The sequence below is a fragment of the Coregonus clupeaformis genome, chromosome 14, assembly GCF_020615455.1.
Source record: "Coregonus clupeaformis isolate EN_2021a chromosome 14, ASM2061545v1, whole genome shotgun sequence".
NCBI lineage: Eukaryota > Metazoa > Chordata > Actinopteri > Salmoniformes > Salmonidae > Coregonus > Coregonus clupeaformis.
Window position 1 is genome coordinate 27,895,409 of NC_059205.1, and position 12,678 is coordinate 27,908,086.

The window sequence follows — 12,678 nt, forward strand, 5'->3', positions numbered from 1 at the left end:
AGACTTGCAGAGACAAAACAAGATATAAAATAATACTTTGATAATGTTTTTTTTTTGCTGGAAGTCTATCAAAATAAAAGACCAATTTCAACATTGATATTGAAGCAGGATGTGTGGGTGTGAGGGAGAGGCTACATTACAGGTGAGACGTTAGAGCTACATCTCTAAATCCTATTTGTGGGCAGCAATACAAAATCATTTCCTCTATATCGTTTTAGCTTTCCATTAGATTGTACACTAGCACAATACAATATTATATATATATTTTTAAAGAAAATACATTTAAATAAAATACAATGTAAAGAGCACCTTATCCCCAAACAACATGTCTTTAACAGGTAAATAATTTTTGGAAGCAATGGCACAGGAATAATCAATGGTTATTAGCGATGCTTATATGAATCATAGGATGGATGAATAGACAGACAGACAATACCATCTATAGTCTCAGAACAGCTCCACAGCAACTTGTGACATACCTGATGACATACTGTTGTACAAATGCTCAATAATGTGTGAATTCATCCATCCAGCATGTACAGTCATGGTCAAAAGTTATGAGAATACAAATACTAATTTTCACAAAGTCTGCTGCCTCAGTTTTGATGATGGCAATTTGCATATACTCCAGAATGTCATGAAGAGTGATCAGATGAATTGCAATTAATTGCAAAGTCCCTCTTTGCCATAAAAATGAACTCAATCCCCCCAAAACATTTCCACTGCATTTCAGCCCTGCCACAAAAGGATCAGCTGCCGTCATGTCAGTGATTCTCTCGTTAACACAGGTGAGTGTTGACGAGGACAAGGCTGGAGATCACTGTCATGCTGATTGAGTTAGAATAACAGACTGGAAGCTTTAAAAGGAGTGTGGTGCTTGAAATCATTGTTCTTCCTCTGTTAACCATGGTTAACTGCAAGGAAACACGTGCCGTCATCATTGCTTTGCAAAAAAAGGGCTTCACAGGCAAGGATATTGCTGCTAGTAAGATTGCACCTAAATCAACCATTTATCGCATCATCAAGAACTTCAAGGAGAGAGGTTCAATTGTTGTGAAGAAGGTATCAGGGCGCCCAAGAAAGTCCAGCAAATGCCAGGACCGTCTCCTAAAGTTGATTCAGCTGCGGGATCGGGGTACCACCAGTGCAGAGCTTGCTCAGGAATGGCAGCAGGCAGGTGTGAGTGCATCTGCACACACAGTGAGGCGAAGACTTTTGGAGGATGGCCTGGTGTCAAGAAGAGCAGCAAAGAAGCCACTTCTCTCCAGGAAAAACATCAGACTGATATTCTGCAAAAGGATACAGGGATTGGACTGCTGAGGACTGGGGTAAAGTCATTTTCTCTGGTGAATCCCCTTTCTGATTGTTTGGGGCATCCGGAAAACACCTTGTCCGGAGAAGACAAGGTGAGCGCTACCATCAGTCCTGTGTCATGCCAACAGTAAAGCATCCTGAGAACATTCATGTGTGGGGTTGCTTCTCAGCCAAGGGAGTGGGCTCACTCACAATATTGCCTAAGAACACAGCCATGAATACAGAATGGTACCAACACATCCTCCGAGAGCAACTTCTCCCAACCATCCAAGAACAGTTTGGTGACGAACAATGCCTTTTCCAGCATGATGGAGCACGTTGCCATAAAGCAAAAGTGATAACTAAGTGGCTCGGGGAACAAAACATCGACATTTTGGGTCCATGGCCAGGAAACTCCCCAGACCTTAATCCCATTGAGAACTTGTGGTCGATCCTCAAGAGGCGGGTGGACAAACAAAAACCCACAAATTCTGACAAACTCCAAGCATTGATTATGCAAGAATGGGCTGCCATCAGTCAGGATGTGGCCCAGAAGTTAATTGACAGCATGCCAGGGCGGATTGCAGAGGTCTTGAAAAAGAAGGGTCAACACTGCAAATATTGACTCTTTGCATAAACTTAATGTAATTGTCAATAAAAGCCTTTGACACTTATGGAATGCTTGTAATTATACTTCAGTATACCATAGTAACATCTGACAAAAATATCACATTACACTGAAGCAGCAAACTTTGTGAAGACCAATACTTGTGTCATTCTCAAAACTTTTGACCACGACTGTACATGATGGATACTATTCACTTAGAGAAGGAAGTAGGCTGAATGAAACTTGTCTTGACTTGCATCTCTACTGGGTCTACAGTACTTAACAGTTAACCATTGCAGCCCAAAGGTGATGCAATACTAAACATGTGCTGCCTGGCTGCGTTTCCCCACTGAGTGAGAGAGGTTGGTAAACAAGGTACAGCTGATGAGGTGTTACCTGGTGATTGGACTACCGCCGTATCACTACGTTATCAGAGTTGAGGTGGACCTCCAAAGTCATGACAGAAAGAACAGCGTTCAATCTGACGTTTTTCTACCTTGAGAGCATGCCAACTAGTGGAAGCCTGTCCTGTGCTGTTGATTGGTCTTAAACACGCAATAGAGGAGCATGTCACAACAATAACCCTACCTCAAATATGCATGTATAGCAGGAGACCAGTTGAACTTTTTTAAAACAGACATAGCATTTTTACAAACATGCCATCATACTGTAATTATCATTGATAATGTTGAGTTAACTCCAAAAGTACGGAATATCCCAGTCAGCAGCTTCTATTATGAATACGCTTGCATAAGAAATATAATAGAACCAATGATAAATGGCCTTTAGATTCAGCATCAGAGGCAGTCTTCTGGGCCATTTCCCAAGGCCAAGAGTCCAACATGACAGGGCTGTGTGCCAAGGACCCCGCCACAAATATCATGATAAAAGGACGAGTTTCTCTCCACATACACAGAGAGAGAGAGACACAGAGAGAGAGAGAGACACAGAGAGAGAGAGAGACACAGAGAGAGAGAGAGAGAGAGCGAGCGAGACAGAGAGCGAGCGAGACAGAGTGAGAGAGCGAGACAGCGAGAGAGAGCGAGACAGCGAGAGAGAGCGAGACAGCGAGAGAGAGCGAGACAGCGAGAGAGAGCGAGAGAGAGAGAGCGAGCGAGACAGAGCGAGAGAGAGAGCGAGCGAGACAGAGCGAGCGAGACAGAGCGAGAGAGAGCGAGCGAGACAGAGCGAGCGAGACAGAGCGAGAGAGAGCGAGCGAGACAGAGCGAGAGAGAGCAAGCGAGACAGAGCGAGCGAGACACAGAGAGCGCGAGAGACACAGAGAGCGCGAGAGACACAGAGAGCGCGAGAGAGACACAGAGAGCGCGAGAGAGACACAGAGAGCGCGAGAGAGACACAGAGAGCGACAGAGAGACACAGAGAGCGAGAGAGAGCAAGAGAAAGAGCAAGAGAAAGACAGAGCGAGACAGAGAGAGAGCGAGAGAGACACAGAGAGAGCGAGAGAGACACAGAGAGAGACAGAGAGAGAGCGCGAGAGAAACACAGAGAGAGCGCGAGAGAGACAGAGAGAGAGCGTGAGAGAGCGTGAGAGCGAGAGACACAGAGCAAGAGAGTGAGACACAGAGAGAGCGACACAGAGAGAGCGACACAAAGAGCGCGACACAGAGCGAGCGCGACACAGAGTGAGCGCGACACAGAGTGAGCGCGACACAGAGAGCGAGCGCGACACAGAGAGCGAGCGCGACACAGAGCGAGAGAGTGTGAGAGAGAGAAAAGGGCATTGAGGCCCAAAGCAGTTTTTGCTGACACAAGGGAATCAAGAGACTAGTCTGCTACAGGCTTTTAGCTGAGATACAACACCAATGTTCTCAGTACAATGTTAAAAATTGTTTTGTTGTAGAATCAATGATAAATGGCCTTCAGATTTAGCTTGAGGCAGTCCTTCAACAGAAGAAGAGTTGAGTCTTCCGGGCATTTACATTTCCCAAGGCCAAGAGTCCAACACGACAGGGCTGTGTGCCAAGAACCCCACCGCAGATATCATGATAACAGGAATAGTAAGAGAGCGAGAGAGAGAGAGAAAGAAAGGCGAAAGGGCATTCTGAGGAACAAAGCAATTTTCCTGACACAAGGGAATCAAGAGACTACAGTCTGCTACAGGCTTTTAGCTGAGATACAACCACACCAAGGTTCTCTCAAAACAATATGTTAGCTTTTTTTTGTAACAAGGTTTCCATTTTTAAGAGGAGCCACAATTGTAATGCTAAAGTCTATGTTTTCTGGTTGTAAGACGTAAAGACGCCCTACGCTGGGCTGGGCTAGCAGACACAGAGGGGAGCAGTGAAGATAAGATAGATGAGAGAGCAGCAGCTGGTGTGGTTGGTTGTAGATGGGGGGTGGTGTTGTAGTAGGCCGAGACTGAAGCCTGGGACTCTAGTAGAGGAGGATGCGTCTTTCGATGGCCTTGCGGCAGATGGGGCACTCGCTCATGCGGTCACCACACAGCTGGCAGGTGCCGTGGCCACACATGAAGATCATGTTCTTCAGCCGGTCCAGACACACTGGACACATGGTCTGGAGAGACACACACAGTAACACTTAGTACTCATCTCTCAGCGGAGTCATCCCAGTTCTGATATAAACATATTGTATTTGGAAAATGGTTGCTCTAAGACATGGCTATAGATGCCAAAAGAGTCTAAAGCCATGTCTCAGGGCAAGGAAAAGGTGTTTAATATCCACACACTACAGTGCCTTCAGAAAGTATTCATAACCCTTGACTTATTACACATTTTTTTGTGTTACAGCCTGAATTCAACATTTTCTCTCACCCATCTACACACAATACCCCATAATGACAAAGTGAAAACAAGTTTAGACATTTTTGCAAAATCATTGAAACTAATCACAAATCTAATTTACACAAGTATTCACACCTGAGTCGATACATGTTAGAATCACCTTTGGCAGCGATTACAGCTGTGAATATTTCTGGATAAGTCTAAGAGCTTTGCACACCTGGATTATACAATTTTTGCATATTTTCTTCAAGCTCTGTCAAGTTGGTTGTTGATCATTGCTAGACAGCCATTCTCAAGTATTGCCATAGATTTTCAAACCGATTTAAGTCAAAACTGTAACTAGGCCTCTAAGGAACATTTAATGTCATCTTGGTAAGCAACTCCAGTATATATTTGGCCTTGTATTTTAGGTTAAGTGTCCTGCTGAAATGTTAATTTGTGTCCCAGTGTCTGTTGGAAAGCAGACTGAAGCAGGTCTTTCTCTAGGATTTTTACTGTGCTTAGCTCTATTCATTTCCCCCCACAAAAACTCCCTAGTCCCTGCCCATGACAAGCATACCCATAACATGATGCAGCCACCACCATGCTTGAAAATATGAATATGAAGAGTGGTACTCAGTGATGTGTTGTGTTGGATTTGCCCCAAACATACTTCCACTTTCACATTATGGGGTATTGTGTGTAGGCCAGTGACACAAAATCTCAATTTCATCCATTTTAAATTCAGGCTGTAACACAACAAAATGTGGAATAAGTCCAAGGGTGTGGATACTTTCTGAAGGCATTGTAAGTGAACGTTTATTGGATGTGCCTAGCATACACACACACAAAGTGGACTGTTTAACATTTGTTATTACAATTCAACCAAATCTGAACCAAGTATATAAACTAAAATGATGCATGTCGTTTAATGATGTCTTTAGTACATATCACCATGTCTTTCGTACATACCACCACGCTTACCTGCTCCTTGATGTCCTGCAGTTGTTGCTGCAGCTTCTGAACGTCAGCGTTGACATTGGTGTTGTCTTTGTCTCTCTGCATGGCCGGGATGTTACCGCTGGCTGTAGGAGGGAAACAAGGATAGAACGCACACAACGTTGAGAAACTAACCAACAACCAACATATGCAGGCTCTTAAACTCGTGGCCCCCGAGCCGTTTTAATGCGGCCTAGAGAGACCGCAAGCGGGAGAGATTGAGATGCCTTTCATTCTGTTGGTGGCAATGTCAACGCAAACCTCCCTTTTATTGACATGCTGCTTTAAAGGCCAAACGAATCAAGCAATCATACAGCCCTGTCTATGTGGGCCATACTGGGAAGAGTTCTACACTTTAATCCAGGCCTTTTTTAACAAGCAGGGATTTCAGAGTTCGACACATGCACTTCCCCAGACAGTGTTCGGCTGAAAATGGTCCGAGGCCCAGTGCTTGAGGGCACAACCTGTCTGAATGGTGAAAATCAGTGTAATTGTGTACTTGTATGCGTGTGCGATTCTGTGTGTGTGGTGTGGAGCGGTCAGCGAAGGATCGCTGCAAAGGAAAGGGGGTTTAGGCAGCAGGGCCTAGGCCAGGCAGGGCAGACAGCAGTGGGGAGTTTTGAACCAGGGCAGAGGATGAGATACTTACACCAACTTAGCGCCAGATTGTTGGGCTGGAGCAGATCCTGCTGCGACCCCCCTGCCATTAGAGCTGAGTTAGAGCTACCTGCTGAGAATAACCAGTCACAGTGTTATAGCAGGAGCCCCAGATACAACTCCACAAGACAAGGCCTGAGGAGGAGCAGTCTACTCTCTATTAAAGGCCCCGAGAGAGAGAGGGAGGGCAAGGAAAATGAGGTTATTAAATCAGAAATAGATGTTAGGTGGGAGGTGTGGGGAGAGGAGTCTTTTCTAGATAGAGTAAGGCAACCGCTTCCTTCCAAGTCGAAAAACAAACACACTAAGTAGTATTATTGGACAAAAGCTACCAGGAGAAAAGCTGTTTGGGTCAGCAGTACCCAGCAGGTAACCTGACAACTCTTAAGTGCTCCCCATTAAACACTAACTAACACTAAGGCTAGGAGAGTCTCGTCTAGGTTGGCATCCCTCTTCAAATGTCAAGGGACATAGGGGAATGTGCATGTGGGCATTGTGTGTGATAGACGATGTACTTTGTATTTGAAGAGATCGGTGTGTGTGATATGTGACTTTGTGTGGCAACACACTGAAAGATCTTTCGACAAGCGAATCTTTGGCAAATCAATATAAAATCAGTGAACTTACAACAGTTTCCCCTTTAACTCAACATAAAAGAATAAGGACAACAAAATAAAGGGAACTGCGTGTGAGGTGCAGTCATAAAGGAGGGACAATAATGTGATAGAAGACTGTGTGCAACTTAAAGACACCACTAGGGATGGTGAACATAACCCAAAATACACACATTAAAATGACCAACACTGTACCATCACTGCTTAGCTAACAGATTGATTTGGATGGAGAAATGGACTGATGGTGATATTGAAAGCAGTTTGCCAAATATACATTTAGGAGCCAGCTAAGGGAGAATTAATAGCCAGTTATGGAGGCCAATTTCTGCTAATGAAATTAGTGCATGCGGCTAAAATGTTATAAAACTGACATGAAGGAATTACATGTTATGATTAAAACACATTCCATAACACTTGGTAAGCCAGTTCCTGTCTGAGTAAATTAACGATCATAGATTATGCATTAATGACCTCAATTAGGAAGCTGTGTGTCCTAGTCTGGGAACATAACACATTCAACTAAAATACACAAAACAATGACAACATTAACATTTAAATAATGCATGAGCAAGACTGACGTGAATCAGAAAACCAAAGCCAACACAGACAGAACAAGGAGGGGAAAACAAAAGGATGGTGAGTCATGACAAGAAAGAAAAGGAGGATAAAAAAAAGGGAATTAAAAGGGAACGTGTGGAAGATTCACTCACTAAGGTCCTCATCATCCTCATCATCATCATCATCATCAGCTGCATCATCCTCCATACCTTTCCCTCCACAACACAGGACGAAGGGCGTGCGGCGTTCCACAACAGCCCGGCATTGTACGCACTTCTTCATGAGGCTGGCACAGTCTACAGCGAGGGAGGGAACAAACACAGAATCACAGGACAGTAAGGCCCGGTAGAACGGGTCAAAGATTCTGGAAAATCCTTAAGTTCTTGCAGCGAGGCAGGGTCCCGTTCAGCAGGGCACAGCGGAAGCAACCTAGGCTGGTTCACTCAATATACTTACTCTCACAAGCGCACATGTGACCGCAGGGCTCGAAGAGCACGGCAGCCTTCTTGTCAGAACACACGACACACTCCTCGATCTGTATGGAGACAAAAAAACTGATGTCAATGAAGGGAAAGAGAAGAGAAAGTCCTACCTCTGATTGGAGGATGTCTTTACCCCCCAAACAGATTGAAAACATCTATCAATTGATTCTCTCATTAGCAACTTATACAGCTTGATACTTACCGAGGCACTACAACAGTTTGCCTTAATCATTAAGGGACATCAATGGGAGACTTCGAGCGAAAATGGGAGTTAAAAGCTCGCAGATCCCAAGTCAGAATACCGCCCTAAATGTTCCAATACAGACATAATCACTTTATTGAGGCTGGGTGGGTGTGCAACAGTACCTTGGTTCTGGACTGGACCTGGTCCTTGCAGATGAGACACTTCTTGACGCGTGGGGAGCAGAGAGAGCAGGTGGCGATGTGTCCACAGGGTCCGAACAGGGTGTCTCTCTTCATGTCAGAACACACCATACACTCCTCCAGGGTCTCACTGTTACTGTTCAGAGACGGGCTGCGAGAACCCACCTGGCCACTGGAGGGGAGAGAGAGGGGGAGAGAAGAGGGCGTTTGAGAAAGAGGAGACAGGATACAAATGGAAGATAGGGAGACAACTAGTTGAAGCGCAACAACGCAATCTAAAATAGTCTAAACCATGTTATACTGTGGGTTGTAAGGTTTGGGCGGGGGGGCTTGGTAAAAGGGCTAGGGTTTCTTACCTGGTCTTTTCCTTGTGGCACTTGGCCAGGGCCTTACAGAGGCTGGGGTCGGGGCAGAGGTCCAGAGGAGACTGGCCCTTCTTGTTGCGGATGGTAAGGTCTGCTCCGTTAGCCGCGAGGAAGCAGGCGATGGACGCTGCACTCTTCTTCTCTGCTCCCTGGGTGCCCAGACCCATGATCAGCTGTGGAGGAGGACCAACACACGAGTCAGTAACTCTCTTTCTGTGTCTCCCTTATTCGTTCAGCCATTCTCTGTCTTTGTCCCATTCCAGCTCCACCAGACAGAGGAGAGCAGAGCAGACAGTGTCTAATTGGAATGTGTGAAGTAGTGTGTAGGGCTGTACAAGTTGAGGCTGGGTCACTCTCCCATAGCATCACTTTACAAGATGACAATTGAATTAGCCACTGGTTAGAAAGAGTCAGACATGTTGAGGATATATTACTGGGGAGACAGGGGCTTTGAAATGGCCCAGCCAGCCGAGTGAGGAGCTGTCTCGGCATAGTAATGAGCCGAAATGCTGGTTAAAATCACAATGAAGCCCGCCCCCTTATGTATATCTCTCAAATGGGACTTTCCTGTTTAACCCCCTAGAGTCGATTGACGCAGTGTCGCACTTCCACATCTGCGGTGAAAGGTGGCAGAGCTAGAGCATTGTCTGTCAGATCATGAGCCATCCCAAAAATTGGTCTTCTCACTTAACCGTCTGTAGCGTCCGAACGGTTTGGCCTACAAACTATTATGACCACTCTATGGAAAGGGGAGACTGCCACAAACACGATGGTGTGCTCCATTTTTCTCTACTACCCCACAAGTGTCACGGGACTCGTCTGAAGGTAACCGGTACCGGTTTAAAAAAAACAAATGGAAGTACGAAGGTAGTTTTGTGCCTACCCAAAAAAGGCGTTAAATATGTGTAAAATATATATCTCCTAGATTTAGGGCAGACACTTTAAAACCTTGTTTCTTATGATTTATTTTTTGACTGTCCTTTTTGCCATTTATGAATGTGTTATTCAATGCGTTTCTATGGGCTTTAGTAGTAAAGGCCAAAATCAATATTTTATCATTTTTGTATATATTTTTTTTATACCTAAAAGGGGTCCTAAAATTCAAAATCAAATAGCTAAATGATCCACAGTATGACCATCTTAAAACAATTCCATATGTCAACTTAGCGCACCCCCCCCCCCCCAACGTCTTAGACTCTAAAGAATTAAATACAATATAAATGCTTAATCCCATACCGTGTTTTTGGATGGTTCCCAGGGCTCCACCTTGCTGACGTCCTGCATGTCCTGCAGCTGGCGGAGCTGGGACAGTGTGTGGTGACGCAGCGCCTCGTGGAGAGGAGTGTCCCCGTCCTTGTCCTGCACGTCCAGCTTGGCCTCCGCTCGCACCAGTAGCTGGAGACAGACACACAGCATTCCAAATGAACATGGTGCCAAATAAAAATGAGCATTTATTTGTATAACAGTTCAGTACCCATTTCAGTACGATCATCATTCAAATGAGTGTAGCATCATATCATAGCTAAAGGTCCTGCACATGACTGTGGTCCTGCTGCGCCAGTCTGAAGCTGCACTTCCCAACCACTCCACAAGATGGCGACGTAACAACCATTCCCAGACAGGACCCATATTACTCCTCTCACACGTCCCTCCCAGAAAGCATTCTCCTTTCCTTGGCACTACGTCAGTTTGGACATAGCGGGCTAATTCTACAGCAGGAGATCCTCCATTTTAAATGAAACATGGGTTACTGTCTTTGATGTTCTCAACAGCCTTTAGTGCACCGTCAGGGGCACAGATAGTGAGATAACTACAGATCTTCAATTAGTGGTTGGAGAGAGGGAGTGAGGAGAGGAGCGAGTGAGTAAGGAGAGTAGAAAAGAGGGAGGAGTGAGGAGAGACTGACCCTGACTATCTGTGTGTGCTGTCTCTCCACGGCCAGGTGCAGGGCCGTCTGCTGGTTTACGTTCTGGATGTCCAGGCTGGCACTGCCCTGAGAGGAGGAAACAGACGGAATACACAGAGACGGGGTGGGGAGAGCGAGAGGAGAGAGAAAGAGCGTTAGCATTCAAATATTCCGGTATAAACTCTCCAGTAGAACATGCACACACTGGTTCTGCAGTGTACCTGCTACTGTATTCTACAGTACTTTGGTGCATGACTGCATGTTTTAAGCTAGGGCTGGGCAATTTATTGAATACATTCGAATTCATACTTTAGCGCGACGTTCCAAACGCCTTTGTCAAGAATAAAGGTTGTTTTTCTCATTTTTATGCGCGTTTCTGTCCGCTTGTTCTCATGACGTTGTCTCGGTCTTGTCTCCTTCGCTCCTTTTGTGCCGTGTACATCTTACCACTTGCTCACACCAAGCCCCTCCCCCTGTCACTCACAACAACAAAGACGAAAGATCACTTCTTCCTCTGACAACAAGCAGGTTCAACTCGGTATTTGCATTCGAGGTTTGGTCCAACAGAATCGGTCATATGGACACCGAAACACATTGCCTTACTGTAATAGAGGAGAACTTAACCTTTCTAACAATACCCTTTTTCTGTCTCAACTCCTCAAATTGACGGAGAGCAGACCCTACTAAAACAGGAGTGTCAATGAACATGAATCTTCAGTTTCTGTCACGCGATACCACGTACCGCTAGCAGCATTGTAGCCACAGAGGTTATATGCTAGGTCTAGTCTGTGTTTTATAAATGTGCATTTATCTAAGGAACTGGCAACTCTTCTTATCCAGGTAGGTGACTTGATTTCAACATCTAAACAAAGTGGACAGGCTAGCATGTTGTTCAAACAGTTGGATATGGACAGGAGGGTGTTCATAACAGTTCAACTGTTCTGCCTTGTTAGCAAGCAAATAGATCCAAGTTGGCTAGACTTTACATATAAAGATTAGCTGGTTACTCACTAGCACGTGGGCTTGTGCTTCAGAGATTGTTTATGAGACATTTTCTATAATGCCTGCTACAGGACGTTGGTCATTATTAGTGGGGATGTGCATGGTTCTGGTTCAATTTGTAACAAAAAGGGCATTTTTATAGCCAGATCAGTGACTACTGCAAAAAAGCAGGTTAACCTATTATGATAAAATAATAAAATTATGGTCTTAAGGTTGTGGAAGGCTTATAATCTAGCCTAGGTATAATTTTACAAGCCCATAATTCATTAGTTTATTCCTGACTGTTTGAAATGCAGTGTATTGATATTTAATTGTGCAACAAAGCATATTTAGAGAATAAAAGAAAAGAAAAACAGAGATACTGTATATTGTTAATTGACCATTATTTTGAAAGAATCAAGATCTGATTTTTAGGCCATATCACTTGGCTATAGCTTAAGCCCGACCAACACAGGGCATGAGGCGTTCTCCCATCCCACAGCTAGTGCAGCATTCTCACAACATTGCTGCAATGCTCGTGTCACGCTGTTTCCATATAGCGGCCTCATTAACACAGTTCCTGCTCTGCTCGGTGGAGCGCCACTTCCTACATTTTGGCCCCGTTAAAGATAGAAGTCTGCACCAATACTGTCATCTCAGATGGGAAATAGACCGAGTATGATCCTATGAGGAAGTAGGTTATATAGGCTAACAGCGCTTGTGAGCCACTAGGGACCCAAAAGGACAATATGCGATTCAATAAATAAAAAAACGTCAGTTATAACTCCCCTATACTTGCACAAACCTATACAGCGTTGACTATTAGGAACGAGGCCAGCACTTATTGTGAGTGTGAGTGCCTAGAGGGAGAGACTAGAGCTGCTATGGACCATCTGTTTGAAAGCAGTGGTGTGTTAGTATGTGTCCTACCTGGTGCACCAGCAACTCGGCCACCTCTACGTGGTTGTTGAGTGCGGCCAGATGCAGGGCGGTGTAACCATCGTCCTTCTTCTCGTCAACAATCCAGGGCCGCGGCAGCTTGGACAGCAACACACGCATGGCACTGCAACGAGAGAGCGAAACCGAGAGGG

The 12,678-nt window shown here is 45.1% G+C and overlaps 1 protein-coding gene across 3 annotated transcripts in view; it reads right to left on the reverse strand.

The window, feature by feature from the left end:
- Positions 1–3,568: 3,568 nt before the first annotated feature.
- Positions 3,569–12,678, reverse strand: part of LOC121581063 (E3 ubiquitin-protein ligase mib1) — an 85,501-nt gene continuing 76,391 nt past the window's right edge. Inside the window, exons 13-22 of one of the 3 annotated variants that reach the window (XM_041896428.2) lie at positions 12,518–12,650; positions 10,607–10,693; positions 9,937–10,095; positions 8,692–8,873; positions 8,318–8,507; positions 7,926–8,004; positions 7,679–7,765; positions 6,290–6,370; positions 5,626–5,726; positions 3,569–4,435 (exon numbers count right to left, since the gene is read on the reverse strand). In XM_041896428.2, the coding sequence (XP_041752362.1) occupies positions 4,295–4,435; positions 5,626–5,726; positions 6,290–6,370; positions 7,679–7,765; positions 7,926–8,004; positions 8,318–8,507; positions 8,692–8,873; positions 9,937–10,095; positions 10,607–10,693; positions 12,518–12,650 (1,240 nt within the window). In that variant the 3' untranslated portion in view covers positions 3,569–4,294. Of the gene's footprint in view, positions 4,436–5,625; positions 5,727–6,289; positions 6,371–7,621; positions 7,766–7,925; positions 8,005–8,317; positions 8,508–8,691; positions 8,874–9,936; positions 10,096–10,606; positions 10,694–12,517; positions 12,651–12,678 lie in introns of all 3 variants that reach the window. The other 2 variants (XM_041896427.2, XM_041896426.2) reach the window with 2 other exon arrangements.